This window comes from Danio rerio, chromosome 1 (genome assembly GCF_049306965.1).
Source record: "Danio rerio strain Tuebingen ecotype United States chromosome 1, GRCz12tu, whole genome shotgun sequence".
Lineage (NCBI taxonomy): Eukaryota > Metazoa > Chordata > Actinopteri > Cypriniformes > Danionidae > Danio > Danio rerio.
This window is the reverse complement of record NC_133176.1, coordinates 26,918,589-26,936,326: the sequence shown is the minus strand read 5'-3', so window position 1 is coordinate 26,936,326 and position 17,738 is coordinate 26,918,589. Positions and strand designations below refer to the sequence as shown.

The window sequence follows — 17,738 nt, the reverse complement described above, 5'->3', positions numbered from 1 at the left end:
TAGTAGCATGGTTTTAGCATGATTGTAGTATGACTTAGCATGTTGCTAATATGTTTACAGTATGAATTAGCATGTTGCTAGTATGTTTATAGTATGAATTAGCATGTTGCTATTATGTTTATAGTATAAACTAGCATGTTTTAGCATGATTTTAGTATGACTTGGCATGTTGCTAGTATATTTATAGTATAAATTATCATGTTGCTAGTATGTTTATAGTATGAATCAGCATGTTGCTAGTGTTTATAGTATGAATTAGCATGTTGCTAGTGTGTTTATAGTATGAATTAGCATGTTGCTAATATGATTAGTATATTTGTTAGTATGTTTTTAGTATAAATTAATATGTTGATATATGAGTCTGGTCCAATGTTAAGTCGATAGGACTTTTCCAAATAGTCCATGTCAGTTTTTGGAAAATCGTAAGACATATCAGTTGGAAAAGGTCTAGCAACTTAATTCAGTATAGTTTGGAGGTTTGGAGTTAGTTTGGTGTTTGTAGCTTGAACAGTCTAGGAGGAGATTAGTCTCAGAAGAAGAATAAGTCTATGTAGTATAACAGTATATTGGCTTCCTCCAGCCACCATACTAATTTAACTCACTGATGATTAAACCTTGCAGTAATTCACAACACAAGATCAAGTACAAAACTTTTTTTTTTTTAATTTTCAATGGTCAAACTTGCAAAACATCTAGAAAAATATACAACAAAATGCTGAACCTTACCACAACAACAAACATAAAAGAAAGAAGAATATTCACATTTTCCCCATTAGAGATAAAAGCACATTCTTTTTTGTTTTTTCTTCTTCTTCTCCTCGTTATGGAACAGCACCGTTAGCTCACATGTCACCGCAGTAGCCTGAATCATTGGAGAGCTGAGAGTTGGAGCTCCGGTTTGAAGAGGAGTTCCATATGTCCAAATTCATGTGTGGTCCGAAGGGGTTGAAGCTGGAGAAGTGCTTCCCGGGACAGGCGCCGCCGGGTTCACGGCTGAAGGGGGCGACCGGTGAGATGGGTGTATGGGGGGTGTGAGGTGAGACTGGTGCTGAACGCTCTGGGTGGAAGTGACTCTGGTAAGGCTCGCTTTGGGGTGTCCAGATTGAACCAAATAGACTGGACATGGGGGACAGACTTCTGGTTCCTGAAAAGTATGGCTGGAAAACAAAGACGAGAGGAAAATTGAAGTCATACAAGCACACTAATGAACTCCCATAAACAAGTTTACCGAAACAACCCATCGACCAAATTTACATGAAAACCAATGCAAGTAAACCATATTTACAAAACTACTTTATTTAGTGGTAGTGACATCAAAATGCAATCATTTGTTCATTTAACTTTGAATATTTATGTCGATTATCATTTTAAAGCAATAATAACTGAACGGCGCATGTATTGTTCTCTCAAGACGCCGAATTCTGACAGTAGCTCGTATTTCTGTGACACAAGATTTTCTTTATTACTGTTTGGATCAAGGTGGAGTCTGTGGCATATTTCCTTCTCATATTTTTTTACCAGATAGCACACACATTTGAAAGATATATTTTCAAGGTTGTTTAGTCTGTAAAAACAGCTGTGAATGTCAACCATTTGCCAAGTTTTAAATATCCAAGTGCACAATAAATTAATTAAATAAAATAGCTATTGCCTCAAAGAAAGAACAGACTAAGCAAAGATTGTTTAATGAAGATATTTTGTAAATGTCCTACTCAAAATATAGAAAAACTACATTTCTGATTAGTAATGTGCATTGCTAAGCACTTCATCAAGACAACTTTAAAAAGCCCCAATTATGCATTATAAAAGGTAGTTTTTTGGTTTTGGGGGTCTCCAACAACAGGTTGATATGCATGCAAGGTCAAAATACCCTTTCATTGTTTTATAACAGGGGTCTCAAACTGTCAGCCTGTGGGCTTTATGGGCTTTATTGGCCACCCTCCTCCTCACCCCGGCCTGCAACTGATGTCAAAAATATAACGAGAATCGGCCCAACAAAACATACTTTTGAACCACTGTCATTGCTGTACAGTCGCATCTAGACATTTGTGGGTTTGACCCACCACCTAGTCAACATTTAAAGTATTGCATTCAGATTAGTTTAACTTTCATTTTCCCTCAGTGTGCAGGCGAGAGTAACGCACATGTGTTTAATTTCTGTGGCTGACTTAAACGTTAAAATATATGTTCATATGAGCTCTGTTATGAGCTCCTCCTTAGCACAATGCTAATCTGCACTGATTGGTCCGATGTCCCAGTCTGTTGTGATTGATCGACTGCATTCAGTGCAAGACAGAGAGAAATGTCCACTAGATCCTTTCAGAGATGCATCCAGCTCTGTGAGCTCATAAACTCCTCCAGAAACTTAACCTGGATGGAGGCTTTCAAGCTCCTGATTAATTAACGCGGCGAAAAATGTCAGTTCAGATTTTTGAACTCGAGCGATTCGAGCGTATCGTGCCATTTGTGTCATTTGCGCTGGACCATTTGTGCGTATTGCGCCACAGGATGTCTATTCGCGAGTTTGCATTGACTTAACATGGAAATTACTCACGCTTGACTCACGCAAGAAATGAAGGAAAAACTAGTGGAAATTTAGCAGGAGCCCCCATGTCTGTTGAACATGTCATGTAAACAATATCACAACCGGGTTGAAAAAAAAAAGGTGGAGGAGAAATTGCTAAAGTCAAACCCAGGTGAGCAAATATGTACATTTTCTACCCCAATAAAGGCTTCTTTCTCATTGCATTGTTAATAACAATACATATATTACATGTTTTTGGTTGTGAGACACAGTTTGGACAAAGTGTTCATCGATTCTTCCTATTTTAAAGTCATGCAGTGCGAAACTCCCTGTCGCCGATCCATAATAGGGGCTCTTTAAATGCGATTTTCTCAGTTGTATTTATTATGTTCAATGCTCATATTTCAGGTTTTCAAATTGTTGTGTCACCAAGTATTAACCTAGTTAAACAAAGTATACATAAATGGAAATCAAATTTATTCAGGCATCAAGTGACATATAATCTCAATTTAGAAAGGCATACAATTATGCCAATTATGTAATTAATCACCTTTAGCACTGGAAAAATCGATGTTACATTTTTACCCAGTGTTTTGCTTCAAATATTCTTTTCAAGATATTGCAGAATTTGTCAAATTGTCTCAATAAATATAACTCGCAAATATTACTTTAAAAGAGTTATACGAATAGAAACACAGATATACAGCTCACCTTGCTGCCCACACAGCTGCCAGTGTCCCATGTAGAGTTGATATCATGGGCTCCATTCTCACCCCACACCGGCTGATGGCTGTGGCTTATGGTTTGGCTTTCAGGGCATGAGAATGCATTTTGGTAATTGCCGTTACCTTCATGGACAAAACAAATAAAAATCTGTCATTCTTCACATTCTGAAAGAGGGCAAACTTGAGCTGCTTTCAGCAAACTCCTGACCTGTTGGCATGTAGTTGCTGCGGTCACTGTAGGGATACTGACTGCTACACTGACTGCTCATGTTGTTCCAAGGGAAGCTGCACAATAATAACACCTAATCATTGGAATCTGATAGTGGATGGGCATCAATTATGTGAAGAAAAAAAAATGCTAGATAAGTAGAAAGAAGCTGGAGACGTACCCATCATATCTGGATGAGGGATTCTGAGGGACAAACGGGAGAGATTCACTCATGTTGTACCTGAATTCATTGGTCAGAGGAACAGAGTTGACTGACCACGTCTCTTCCATCATGCTGGAGCCAATTACGTCTGGGGAAAGCAAATTGCACATTAAAACAGTCATATAAATCTGACATATTTAAGGCTGAATTTACTGGATGAAAAATATAGTAAAAAAACAGCAATACTGTGAAATACTATCACAATTCAAAGGAACTGCTGCCTATTAAAAACATTTCAATATGCGAATGAGATTATTTATTGCTGTGATTTTCTCATTGAAACACTGAAGTTTACGCATCTTTATTGTCATAGGTTTCTTTAGAAATGATTTTGATTATGTTTATTTGCAGGGGCAAGACAATTTGATCACCATTGAAAAAAAAACTGAAAAAAAAAATGTCTAGCTTCATATTTTTTGTGGAAATCATAATACATTTAAATAATTGATATTAAATAGAAGCTTTTTAGAGGCCACAATATAAATCTGCTTGCTGTTACTTTTTGTGACTAGTTTGATGGACACTTGTGTCGTCGTTCTGCCACCAGGACTCTTACATTTACTGCACTTTTTTTGCAATTAAAACCTAATCTAATCATGACAAACTATATTAGTGTATATAGGGTATCTTTGCATACAGTTTAAGAACTCATCGCCACATTAGATTTCAACAGGGAACATTGGTGGCATTTTAACTTACATTATATTTACTAAAGTTTGATTGAAGGAAACATTATTCATACAGTATAATAAATAAAACTGCTAATCCAGCAGGTGGCACGTATAGACACTTTAGAATACACATCACTTGTATAATACAGTTTTGAATTGGGAAAAGTGTACCATCAAGATGGCGAATGAAGCCCCACCTTCTAGTACCGGAGCCAATCATTGATCGCTTTTAGAATAATGATTTTAATAATGATGACTAATAATTTAATGATGGCTCGGACTAGAAGAGAGTTGTGTGATTTAAGTGTTTAGACATGAAACTAAAGAGACAGTTGATGTTTAAATTTAATCGTGATTCTTAATATGAAATTTAATCATAAGCTTTTGGAGAATTTGATATTTTCCCATCAAACAAAATGCTTGAGCATACTGCCCAAGGCGTTTCAAAGATGGCCGCGTAAAGTGACTTGCCTTAAAGAGACTTTAGAATAGCAAGAACAACGCTGTTGTCTTACTTACTAGAGTAAACAAAGCAATGTGATGTTAAATCTAGCAGGATTTTATTGATTTCATCCACACAACATCCCAGAATTGACAGATTAAAGGCAAAATTTATCATACAACTAGACATTGTATAATCCAAAATTTAAGACTATGTAAATCAGCTTTTAAGACTTTTTAAGAGCCTAAAATTTCTCTGAAATGGTTTATCAATTTTAAATACTTTTTAGGACCCTGTGGACACCCTGTATATATTGCTGGAAAGGTTTAAAACTTCTGAATACATATTTTACCACAGTTTTTTGTAAATAGGAGGAGTAATATATCAAAACACATTCACTGTCACGCTATAACCTATATTATTTAAACCATAATACTGTAGTTTAAATAAAACAATCAGGCCAATTTTGGACTTTTATGTCTAGTTTATAAATATTGTCAAACGCATAAAAAACAAGACTTATATCCCTCAACACATAGGGGATGCCCTCATATGGTCACCAATGTAAACTGGATGGGGCAAGCTGATGTAAGCTACACCTTTCATTTACAGGGTATACGGTGGAATAATTTTCACAGCATTATGCTCACTCACTACTCTGGAGTACATTTAGAAAAACTACTTTCTCATACTTTAGGTAGCATATAGAAAATATATATTTACTCTACTTGCACTAAATTTTTTGCAAGTATTGCTACTTTTACTTGCGTGTAACTTTTTCAGCACTCTTCTCATCATTGCTGTGCTTCAAATCATACCCAACTCATGAAATATGCTTAAAAATGTCTCTTTTACATCTGTTTGGCTATTTTTTAACAGAACTAAGCAGTAACCTTAAAGATTAATTGCAGGTTGTTCTCCAATTTAAAAATAAATAGTATGTGGGAAGCTTATAATAGGCGTGATATTGCACATCCAACTGACTGACATCATATAACTTGATGCTGCTGTCTGTGATAATAATGCATTAAAATGCCCTTACCGATGTTTTTGTCCACACCTGCAGCTACATCAGCGAAGGTGTGATGAAGTGCTGGGACAGGACCCATTTCTGAGCTTTGGTATGGTTCTCTGTCATAAAGATTGTTCATGCTGTGGATAAATTCATAATCATACAATCAATTTCCAATTTCTATTTTAGAATATATCTGTATTTTCTGTATTTTGTGATTCATGTTTTTTCTTCTTCACTTATTTAGGCTTTTGAATTGCATTATGGGATCTTGATCTTTCTTCTAACAACTTTTAACCTTGAAAATGTGACTTTTATGAACATTTTTAATAGTTTGAAGTGATAGATTGTCTGGATTAGTGTTGTACATTACAGTGGTTCCCAAATGGCAGCGGGGTCACTTGGTGATTTCCAAAAATCAAATACATTTTATTCAACTATTAGAATGACCATATTTCAGCCATAACCAACAGAAGATAAAAATAGTCGTTTTTAATAGTAAAAAACAAAAACATTTACAAATGAAACAAATGAAGAGCCATCAGCCTTTAAATGACTTTTTTCATATGATTGGTGTGTTTATATTAGATTAACAACACAGCAATAGCTTCAGCTGTAGCAGATTGACTTTATAGCACAATCAAGTACATTAAAATAAATACAGTCCACAACTGCACAATGAGGATGATCTGTGAGTGGCTGTCTACAAAATAAACCAAGAATAGACTTCCGCCAGTCTCATAAGTTGTGGTAAATAGTAAATTAAACAAATTAATAAATGACTGTAAAATATTATGTTTGTTAGACTGTTGCTTTTTTGTGTTGTCAATAAGCTCATGTTTATATAGGCCTACTGTTGTGTGTGCAACGTTTGTATATTTATAACCGCCAATGAGAAATTTGGGAGTCGTGAGTAACTGGCACTGTTATTTTAGGGGTTGCGGGCTGAAAAGTTTGGTTACCCCTGGTATATTATCCTACAAAATCCTGGTAATAAGCTGCCAGTACATTTTCATTTATTTTAAAAACTCAGTTCTCTTTATATTATTTCTTAAACAACATCTTGTCTCAAACTACTAAAATGATAATAAAAGTCAAGTTACTTTGTTAAACTGCTGAGCTGAATTTTCAACATCAAAAGTTGACAAAAAATCAACATCCCATAATGCAATACGCAACCATAGATAAAGAGAAAACAATTAGGTATAAAAGAAAAATTACATAAAAGAATATATATATATATATATATATATATATATATATATATATATATATATGTAATATGTAATATATATACATACACACACAGTTGAATATTAGCCCCCCAGAATTAATAGTACACCGGTTTACTTTATCCCCATTTTCTGTTTAATGGAGAGCACTTTTTTTTCCAACACATTTCTAAACATAATAGTTTTAATAACTCATCTCTAACAACTGATTTATTTTATCTTTAACATGATGACAGTAAATAATATTTTACTAGATATGTTTCAAGACACTTCTGTACAGCTTAAAGTGACATTTAAAGGCTTAAATAGGTTAATTAGGTTATCTAGGCAGGTAAGGGTAATCAGGCAAGTTATTGTATAATGGTGGTTTGTTCTGTAGACTATCGGGAAAAATATAGCTTAAAGGGGCTAAAAATTTTGTCCTTAAAATGGCTTTTAAAAAATTAAAAACTGCTTTTATTCTAGCCGAAATAAAACAACTAGGACTGCCTCCAGAAGAAAAAATATTATCAGACATACGTTGTAAATTTACTTGCTCTGCTAAACATCATTTGGGAAACATTTTAAAAATAAAAATAAAATTCAAAGGGGGCTAATAATTCTGTATATTCACAAAATAAAACAGAAATTAAAATGTTGTGCTTTTACCTTGGATTTTTGCAGGTATAGTTCATGTTCAGGTAACATTCCTGGTCTTTTAAATATGGATTGTATTGAATGTTGTCTCCTAAAAAAAATGCAACAAAAATTATCAATTAAAATGTTACTGATACTGCTTGAAACTTTAGTGGATAAAGTTTTCCCTTCATTTTAGAATGTATTTGATCGATATTAAGTCCAACCATTTCAAAACTAAATTATTAAGAGAAAGATAAATAAAATCAACAACAAACGTGTGTTTTAAGCATGCATAGGGATGTCTTACTCCTGCAGGGGTGTCTGTTTGGATCTCTTTCCCCCTCTATGCTGCTGGCACTGCTCCAGCTGCCCCAGGACCCTCGGCTGGCTCGCACACTGCCTGATGAACTGCTGGAGTCAGAGCCAGATTCCCACTGCAGACGCCGCTCTGGACACTTACGCCTAGGTCTGCCCAAACACGTGCCTGAGTGTGTGCAAAAACAAATATTTAAAAAGGCCCTGGGCATTTAACTGAAACATTAGTTATATTTAAGACTATTCACAGACGGAAAATACCATAAACAAAAAATTCAGCCAAACAGGTTTCTGTTTACGAAGGGTGTGTTTGATAAAAAAAAAAAATCAGTAATGTTGTGAAACATTATTACAATTCAAAATACCCTATTTTTAAATTATTTATTAAATTGAAGTTTTTGCAGTCATTACTCCAGTTCTTATTGTCACAAAAAAGATTTAATTCTTATCAATACAAAAAAAAACTGTGATGTCATTTAAAAACATGGGGTACATTTATAATATCTATATTATTATGATTAAATAATTCTTTAACAAAGTTAACAAAATAACTATATTCTAATCAAGATTTCTATATCAAATAAAGTACTTTTTTATTCAAAGAAACCTCCAAAAATGTAATCATAGTTTCCAGCAAACAATTATGCAGCAGCATGATTCTTTTCAATTGTAAGAAATGTTTCTTGAGCAACATCAACAACTAGAGAATGAAGGATGCTATGATTGGAGCTTGAGACTCTACTTTGGTGTATCAGCTGTTATGATTTATGTTTTTTTTTTCTGTTTTTTTTTTCACCCTCCTCTCCGTTTGCTCAACCCTAGGTTTCTTATTGGTTTATTATTCTGTCCATCATCATTATGACGCTCTCCGGTTCCACCAATCCCAGGACGAGCCGCAAGTATTTAAAGCCCTGTCAGTCCAGTGTGTGGTGTGGTGTGCGCCCTGCCTCGGCGTACCCTTTGTGCTCCACGCAATTTGTTTGTGCAAATGCTTCGTCTATTTTGTGATCTCTCAGTTACTGTGATAATTCGAGTTGCTTGTTGAACTTTGTTGGCTTTAAGTAACATATGATGATGGTTGTGTGATTCTAAACTAAGATTTAACGGACTTATCCGGTTTGTTTTGTTTTAGTTTAGATTGATGTTTTGTTAGAATAGTTTGAGTGTTTTGCCACCCGTGTATTTTTGAGTTTTGTAGTTTGATTAGTTTAGTTCGGGTGTCGTACACACTGAAGATCTCGGTTTTTATTTGTGTTTCTTTTTGACGCCTAGTTTAGACATTAGATTTAAGGATTGTTTTGTTTTGTTAATTTCTTTGATTTGGCTTACACTCGTTGTTCTTGTTTAAAGATAATAATTATAAATGTTAGTTTGTTTTTTTTCTCCCCCATTTATTATTGTTTCATGTTTCAATTCAATTATTGAGTAAAAGCTTTAAATGAGAGTAACTGAACCTTGCCTCATTATTGATCTGTCGCACACATTACACCTGTCTCACTTAAATGTTACAGCATCCCACTTTAACATCATAAAACACGTAACACAGCTAATTTAATTCTCTCAAAAGCTGTTCCTATTGTAACTAAAATAAAGTGGTGTGAACATGACAAAAAGGGATGCTTCGCTGAGAAACTTCCCTGAATAGAAGAGGTAATGCTGTACGTCCTCACCGCTGTGTTTGAGAGGACTATCTGTGTTTGCTCCTGTTTTAGGAAGTTCGGGTTTGGCGTTTCGTGTTCGAGCAGCAGCACGTGATGGTTCTCTCTCACTCTCTGTCACCATAACAACACTGTTTTCAGGAAGCCTGTTGGAATACAAACAAAACAAAATTAAAAATATGAAGAAAAAACAGCAGTTTTGTTTCCATTCAGCATGATTTTTTTGCATATTTGTCACACTTTGATGTTTTAGAGCAAACAAATATATTTGAATTAATTAGTAAATGCATCATGCAGTTTTTAAATGAAGATTTTTATAATTAAAGCACACCAAAAACATTTTTAATCATTGCATCAGAAATCAGATTTTGTTTCTGGAAATGTGTGTACAAAAAAATTAATGATATCTAAACAAATTTTAAGAGCAGGAAATGTAAATGAGGCAATTTTAGTAAAAGTTCATAATTGGGAGGCTTGAAAGTTTTATTGAAGATCTGTTATGTACATTTAAAGAAGAGTGACGGGTAAAATTTACACCACTGTGTTTATAGAGAAAAAAACTAAATTATTCATTTTTATGCCTTGATGACTGATACTCACCCAGGGATGAGCTCTGGTGCCTTCTTGCGACTCCTGCCTGCGTTTTTCTTCGTTTTGTTGATAGGAGCAGAAACCCCAAGTTCTGCATCTTTCTCTGCTCTTTTCTTTTGACTGCTGCCTCTTTCTGTTTTCTGAGACACAAATAATTCAAATGTCAAAGTGAGGTAAAACTCTTTTATAAAACATAAGCAGATTGTATTCGTGTTACAGGTGCAGTGCGTAGGATTGACTAATGGTTGAATTAGGTATTGCAGTCCAAATTCAAAATATAAGTTTTTTCCTCTCTAAAACATGCAGTTTGCCAGATTGGCAAATGTGCCTGACGATTGAGCCTTACAACGCTACAAGCTGCTCAGCTAATGTTTAACTTTGTAATATTTATATATTTGCTAATTAAAAACCACCTTATGTGGATTTTTATAACTGTGAACCTGCCTCTCATTTTAAAGGCTGCTAACATCCTGCAGAGGTCATATTTTAATCGGTTTTCTACCAATGCAACCCAAGGTGTGAAATATAATTAGGTAAACTGTAGTTACACAAACCAAAGGCAAAAGACACATTCTGATGTGAAAATGTACATTTTCAAAGGAGAATAACTGACTTGAGCATTAGATTTTCAGATAAACAATTATGTTCACGTAATATGTTTGCAGATTCTGCAAACAAATCTGTATTTTTTTTTGAAATCATCATATTTTTATGCTTTAGTAAAGTCCAAAACGTCCACACAGCACCTTTAAATAAAATATTCTCTTGCTTTATGGATCTTACCTGTTCATCAAGATGATCCCTTTTATCTGCATTGGTTTTTCTTTTACATTCTTCATTTTCCATCACTTCGCCTGCAGGCTGAGGGACTCTGTTTGCTGTGATGTTTTCAGGTAATCCAAGAAGTGTTTCCATGGGAAACATAACAGCTGGCAAGACCTTCTCTTCCTTGGATTCTCTAAAGTGCTCTTTCTTCTCGACAGGGAGAAGGGCTTCGTCTAATATATCATTATTGTTGTTGTTGTTATTACAAATTTCTGGGTCTAATTCAAAGGTGTGATCTTTATCTTCATTGGTGGGCGAACCACAGAAGTCAGTGGTAGCAGAAACACTAGCAGCCAGAGTCGCAGGGCTGTTTTTGTATCTGCTGTATAGTAATGAAACCTTAGTTTGCTTCTTTGGAGGCTGAGAAGAACCTCCAGAGCTCTTCTTGGATGAAGGCTGCAACCGAACTGATCCATTGGCTACAGCTGGAGATCCTCTGCCTTTGCCTTTATCAGACGGGTGGCTTGTGTCAGTGTAGTTCTTACAACTGCCTTTTCCTCGACTGAAAAATAAATTACAGAAAAAAACTTTCCAATTAAGACCCAATTAAAAACTGAAAAAAATAAGAAAATGAACAAATAAACAATAAATACAATGTTGTCATCTATTTTTATCTGAATACTGATGTATTCAATGTGACCTAGATTTCATGGTTTAACAATAATCATAGAAATAAAATATCTAACATCTTACATATTAACATATTCATAAGTACAGTAATAATATTATTTTTTATGACGGATTATAATCTAATTTATTGAATTGTATACCTTTGCTTTACAGCACTAATAGTACTAGGAGTAGTAGCATTAGTAGTAGTAGTAGTAGTGATCAGAGGTGGGACCAAGTCATTGTTTGGCAAGTCACAAGTAAGTCTCAATTCATTGCCCTCAAGTCCCGAGTCAAGACAGGCAAGTCCCGAGTCAAGTCCCGAGTCAAAGGCAACAAGTCTCAAGTCAAGTCCAAAGTCCTGCAGTTTGATTTTAGAGTCTTTTCGAATCTTTTTAACAGAAAAATAAAATATATACAGATTAGGTATGGTTGTAAGATCTGTATTAATTAAACAAACCTTTTTTATGAAAGAACATTGCTCAGATATATAAAAATACAAATGCAATTTTCTGAAAAAGTACTGAACAGTGCTGCGTCTCGTCTCCACAGCATAATGCACAAGAACGAGTTCCACCAAAAAAAGACTCCATTTTGCCTCACATCACACAGAAATTGCAGGTCTACTGCTGTCTAATTCATTAAGTTTAGTTGTGCTATGTTATGTCTTCGGTGATCAACTTGTGATTAATCAAAATTACATAACCTCAATGTGGTAGCAGTAGACCAACTCCTGTATATGCTGCAAAGTTAAATTGAGTGAAATTGGAATATTGCCAATTGAATCTCGTGTGTGCTAAAGAGATGGAGTTGCAAATCCGTCTAGCAGCAATGTAAAATGGTAGCACATATTGTTAATGAAGTAGGCTACTTACTTTATACAAACAATAACGTTGTTTTCTTCACATAGCGTTGAAGAGCTTTGCTCTCTACCTTGTGTGATGCTCGTGCATGGATTTCCTCTGTTTGTGGACAAAACTGATTGCGACTTCTCAAAATATACGCTGCTCACGCGCAAATTTTCTCTCGCTCTCAAATATGCACTGCTCACACACAAATTTTCTTGAGCGCTCTCAGAGATTATATGCAGACTCACAATTTGTGTCGTGTTCCCTCTTCCTTTCATGCTTTTTGATATGATTCATATTGCTGCACTGTTTAATAACAATACCCAAAATACTAAAATAGACTTACATATTAAATGTTTAATCTAATAAGCCAAAACATTTTTGGTTGTTTTATATGATGAGATATTTTCAGTTTCAAACACTTAAAGACAGAGAATAGACCAGTGATGCCCCCCTGAAAATTTGCTTAAGGGGGGCCAGAAGAGGCCAGCTACATCAGTGGCACCAATCAATCCACAATAATTTAGTGGCTGCTATTTATTTATTGAAATATTGCATTGTATTGCATTTATGTAAGTAGATTTAAATAAATAATGTCAACAGCAAAATCATATCGGGGTGGCCACAGGGGTGGCTAGAGTTTACACAGGGGTAACACCCCTTGTAAAGGGGTTTACACCACTATAAGGCACCTCTGGAATAGATGTTGGATGTAAAGAATACATTTTATTTTAAAAGCATTTAAACAAAAACTAATGCAAGCGGAAATGTAACTGTGATAAAAATAAGGAAACACTTGATAAGGTATTATAGCCTACTGTACTATTCACTCTTCAAATAAATCTCACTATCAATCTCATTTTATCATGGCAGCTAAAATAAAGTAAACTAGTGTCTGCTGGCTTCCACTTTACCGATGAGATTGTGGAGGACATTTTCCATGTCATCCTCTTCATTTTGAGGAAAGCTGTTCCACAGGGCCCCTAAACACGTATATTGGCATGTACTGTGTTTTGAACAGTAGCCTACTACAGTAAAGAACTTCAATTGATCAGTTGTGGTAATACTATAGTTGCTATGGTAACACAAGTGTAATATAAACAAATTACCCAGTGCTGTATTATTTTACAATATAGGGTATTTTATACTACAAATCACTACACTTTACTGTAGTAAAACTACACTTTGTATTTTATCTGTTCACTATTGTTAATACTACTATAATAAGTATAATACAAGTATACAACAAGTATAATACTCAAAAACACTAGAATTTATTAAAGAATTTACCTTAACCTTTTAGTTTTTTGTGTATTGTAAATAAATAGTAAAGCAAGAAAGAAACCATATCAACATTCTTGGAATAACCCTTCGCTAAGCCTCGCCCTCCTTAGTTACTGTTGCTACGCCTGTCAAGCTTTCATGCCTGGCACATCTATTACAGTGTGTATGCGCTGGTGTCAGACATTCCCAAGGATTTATTAGTCATTTTTGACAAACAGGTGAGATATCTGAGAAAGCCAGACAAAAGAGGACTGCAGTATACATTACAGGGGTATATTCACAACATAATAGCAACTGATTAGAGAATAATTTGATCAAAATTGAAGCAAGGTTAGCCTAGCAACCTCATACGCTGAACATTCAACAGCATAGTTCATGCACAGCAGGAGAGGTGAAATTATAAAATAATCTAATAACCTAAGAAACTGATAGATTTGTGCCGAATATTAGCATCATTGACCCATAACAGTGTACAGTACCTATTACTGTCAGCATGTTTGTGTGCTCTTTATCCAGTTTTTATTCAAATTTGCAGTTAAGTGGAAGAAAAAAAATTGAAATGCAAATCAAAGTATAAATAACAGAAGTGAACAAATAGATATTTCCTACCAGCAAATATTAGTGTATGTATTTATATGCGTTACAATAGCGAGGATTTAAACTAAGCAGTGCTCATAATATCGAGTGGAAAAAAAGAAAAAGACCGCTGGGAAACATAACCTGCTTTTTTTTTTTTTTTATAAGAACACAGTTTAGATCTGTTTAGGATAAGAGGAGTGTGAGTTATTGCCACCTATCACTGAATGTGAATATCGAAAACAAAATCAACTTAGCTGTTAACTCCTTTACCGCCCCTCACACAGCTTGATCCACGCTGGCATTTCGTCTTGGGCTTTAGGTTTTGAAAAGGGAAAAATCCCACCACCCAGTCCAAACTTTTAGGATAGCGGGTGTCAGATTTGCACAATCCAATAATTGCGCAACGATTTGGCTTGTTTCCCTCGCTCGAAAGCTTGACAGAGCCCCTGTCCGTAGCCACGATTGGTAAGCCGCGATTGGTGGGTGGCGGTTTTTGGGCGTGGCTTAGCGAAGGGTCAGTTTAAAAGGAGGATCCCGTGAGAGCAAAAGCACTAAAGGTATGAGACGCCATCGTAAACAAAAGTCAAGCGAACGCAAAGAGACTGAATGCACGAGCGAGAGAGAGAGAGAGAGAGAGAGAGAGGTGTATGTTGTATGTGAGAGAGAGAGAGACAGAGTATTGGCACGCGAGTATTGGCTCGATCTCAAATTCAAATTCTCTCTGCGTTCGCTTGACTTTTGTCCACTCCGGCGCCTCATAGTAGTCACGTTGGATACTGTCGAATCAAAACAATCTACCGTGCTTTGATTGGATGTCATGCCGAAAGCGCGCATGCTGTCACACACACACACACACGCGCGCGCATGCTGTCACACACACAAGCACACATAAACGGGGAGAGAGAGAGAGCGGTCCATGTCAACATACTTTTTTATCTTTGGGCTTTTCATGGGAAGCAGCAAGTCTTTACAAGTCAATAGGGGCAAGTCCTAGTCAAAGTCCGAGTCATTTATGTTCAAGTCCAAGTCGAGTTGCAAGTCTTTTTATATTTTGTCAAGTCGAGTCTAAAGTCATCAAATTCATGACTCGAGTCTGACTCGAGTCCAAGTCACATGACTCGAGTCCACACCTCTGGTAGTGATAATAGCAGAACTTATTTTTAAACTTTTAAAAATAATAATAAAAACTTGTTTTTGTAAATGTATTCATTATTTGCTTTAATATTAAATATTTGCTTGAATGTACTCATAATAAAAATTTGTGGCAGTAATTATACTGATAATTACTAAATAAGCACTTTTTTTAAAACAATAATATTAATATTTGCTTTTGCATATAACAGATTTTGTATTAAATAACAGCTTTACATTACAAACTAGTGGTGGAAATATAATATAATTTAATATCATGTAATATAGGGGCGACGCGGTGGCACAGTGGGGAGTACGTTTGCCTCACAGCAAGGTCGCTGGTTCGAGCCTCGGCTTGGTCAGTTGGCATTTCTGTGTGGAGTTTGCATGTTCTCCCCGTGTTCGCGTGAGTTTCCTCTGGGTGCTCTGGTTTTATGTGGTACACAGTGAATTGGGTATGCTAAAAAAAATTTACCATAGTGTATGAGTGTGTACAAATGAGTGTGTATGGATGTTCCCCAGTGATGGGTTGCGGCTGTAAAGGCATGCGTAAATGCGTAATGCGTAAAAAACATGCTGGAAAAGTTGGCGGTGCATTCCGCTGTGGTGACCCCAGATTAATAAAGGGACTAAGCCAAAAGAAAATGAATGAATGAATGAATGAATAATATAATATAATATAATCAGGCATGTGTCAGCTGAAAACAATAAAAGGAAGACGAGATCCCCCCACACACCCCCCCTTCAAAATATAATAATAAAACATAAATAAATAAATAATAAATAATATATGTGCGATTGTGTGAGAGAGAGAGAGAGAGTGTGTGAGTGTGTCTATGGGTTTGTTTAAATTTTAAAAACAATACTTCGAAAGATAACAAAAAATAATATTCTTAAAATAAATACTTGATATTGGCAACACAATATGTTTATTTTTTTTGTTTCATCAGTTTAAATGTTTGGCTGTTTAATAGTCACCCAAGTAATATTTAATAGTTTATACCAGTGGTCACCAAACTTGGCTGGTGTCCTGCTGATTTTAGCTCCAACCCTAATCAAACACACCTGAACAAGCTAATCAAGGTCTTACTAGGTATACTTGAAACATCCAGGCAGGTGTGTTGAGGCAAGTTGGAGCTAAACCCTGCAGGGACACCGACCCTACAGGACCGAGATTGGTGACTCCTGGTTTATATAATACTTTGTACTTCAATGTCAGGACAGAGCCACACACCTCCACAAGATGGTGCAACTAGCTCACTTTAGTGCTCTTGTGTTCAAGGAATATAAATTTACCTGTAATTTACTGACTCTTTTCCACGTTATAAATAAACTACTAGTCAGTCAACAATTTGAACTGTTAAGTCATTAAATCGTTTAAAGACCCAAAAAGATTAAGTCCAGTTGAATTTAGTAGCTTAAAATACTTTAATATTTCACCCTTAAAACAATATCATACATCGCTAAAAAGAGTTTATCACTTTCCTTTTTCTTAAGCGTAGTTAATAGTTTAAATTAATTATAAAATATTTTTTTTATAAATTAGTACTACCCTATCATGGCGAAGCAGTGGCGCAGTACGTAGTGCTGTCGCCTCACAGCAAGAAGGTCGCTGGTTCGAGCCTCGGCTCAGTTGGCGTTTCTGTGTGGAGTTTGCATGTTCTCCCTGCATTCACGTTTCCTCCGGGTGCTCCGGTTTCCCCCACAGTCCTAAGACATGCGGTACAGATGAATTGGGTAGGCTAAATTGTGCGTAGTGTATGAGTGTCTGTGTGAATGTGTGTGTGGATGTTTCTCAGAGATGGGTTGTAGCTGGAAGGGCATCCGCTGCATAAAATCTTGCTGGAAAAGTTGGCGGTTCATTTTGCTGTGGCGACCCCAGATTAATAAAGGGACTAAGCCGACAAGAAAATGAATGAATGAATAGCCTATCATCGAAACTTTCAGGTATTAAATTTGAGGTGCCTGATTGTGGCACTAAATAAATGACACAAGAACAGAATATTTGCAGAGGATAATAACAAACATGCGCCCTGGCTTTATTTATAATGTACATAGAGTGCACGTTGTCATGACATGCAATTGTGAGAGCGGAAAAAGTGCACAGCCACGCACAAATTTAAAATTATTTAATGATCAGCGGCTTCCTCATACGCGCAGGACTACACAAAATCATTATACACAATAGCCTAGATAGGTCCACAATTACATCCCTGAAAGATGTTCGGAATGAAGCGTTTACT

At 35.7% G+C, this 17,738-nt stretch overlaps 1 protein-coding gene across 4 annotated transcripts in view; it reads right to left on the bottom strand.

Annotated features, from left to right (window-relative positions):
- Nucleotides 1-645: 645 nt before the first annotated feature.
- The window catches only part of tmem131l (transmembrane 131 like), a 102,602-nt gene continuing 85,509 nt past the window's right edge, over nt 646-17,738 (bottom strand). For all 4 annotated transcript variants that reach the window (XM_688724.10, XM_005170953.6, XM_009291318.5 and 1 more), the window contains exons 25-34: nt 11,003-11,546; nt 10,229-10,359; nt 9,641-9,774; nt 7,963-8,139; nt 7,686-7,764; nt 5,836-5,945; nt 3,639-3,768; nt 3,458-3,534; nt 3,236-3,372; nt 646-1,157 (exon numbers count right to left, since the gene is read on the bottom strand). In XM_688724.10, the coding sequence (XP_693816.9) occupies nt 843-1,157; nt 3,236-3,372; nt 3,458-3,534; nt 3,639-3,768; nt 5,836-5,945; nt 7,686-7,764; nt 7,963-8,139; nt 9,641-9,774; nt 10,229-10,359; nt 11,003-11,546 (1,834 nt within the window). In that variant the 3' untranslated portion in view covers nt 646-842. The remainder of the gene's footprint in view (nt 1,158-3,235; nt 3,373-3,457; nt 3,535-3,638; nt 3,769-5,835; nt 5,946-7,685; nt 7,765-7,962; nt 8,140-9,640; nt 9,775-10,228; nt 10,360-11,002; nt 11,547-17,738) is intronic.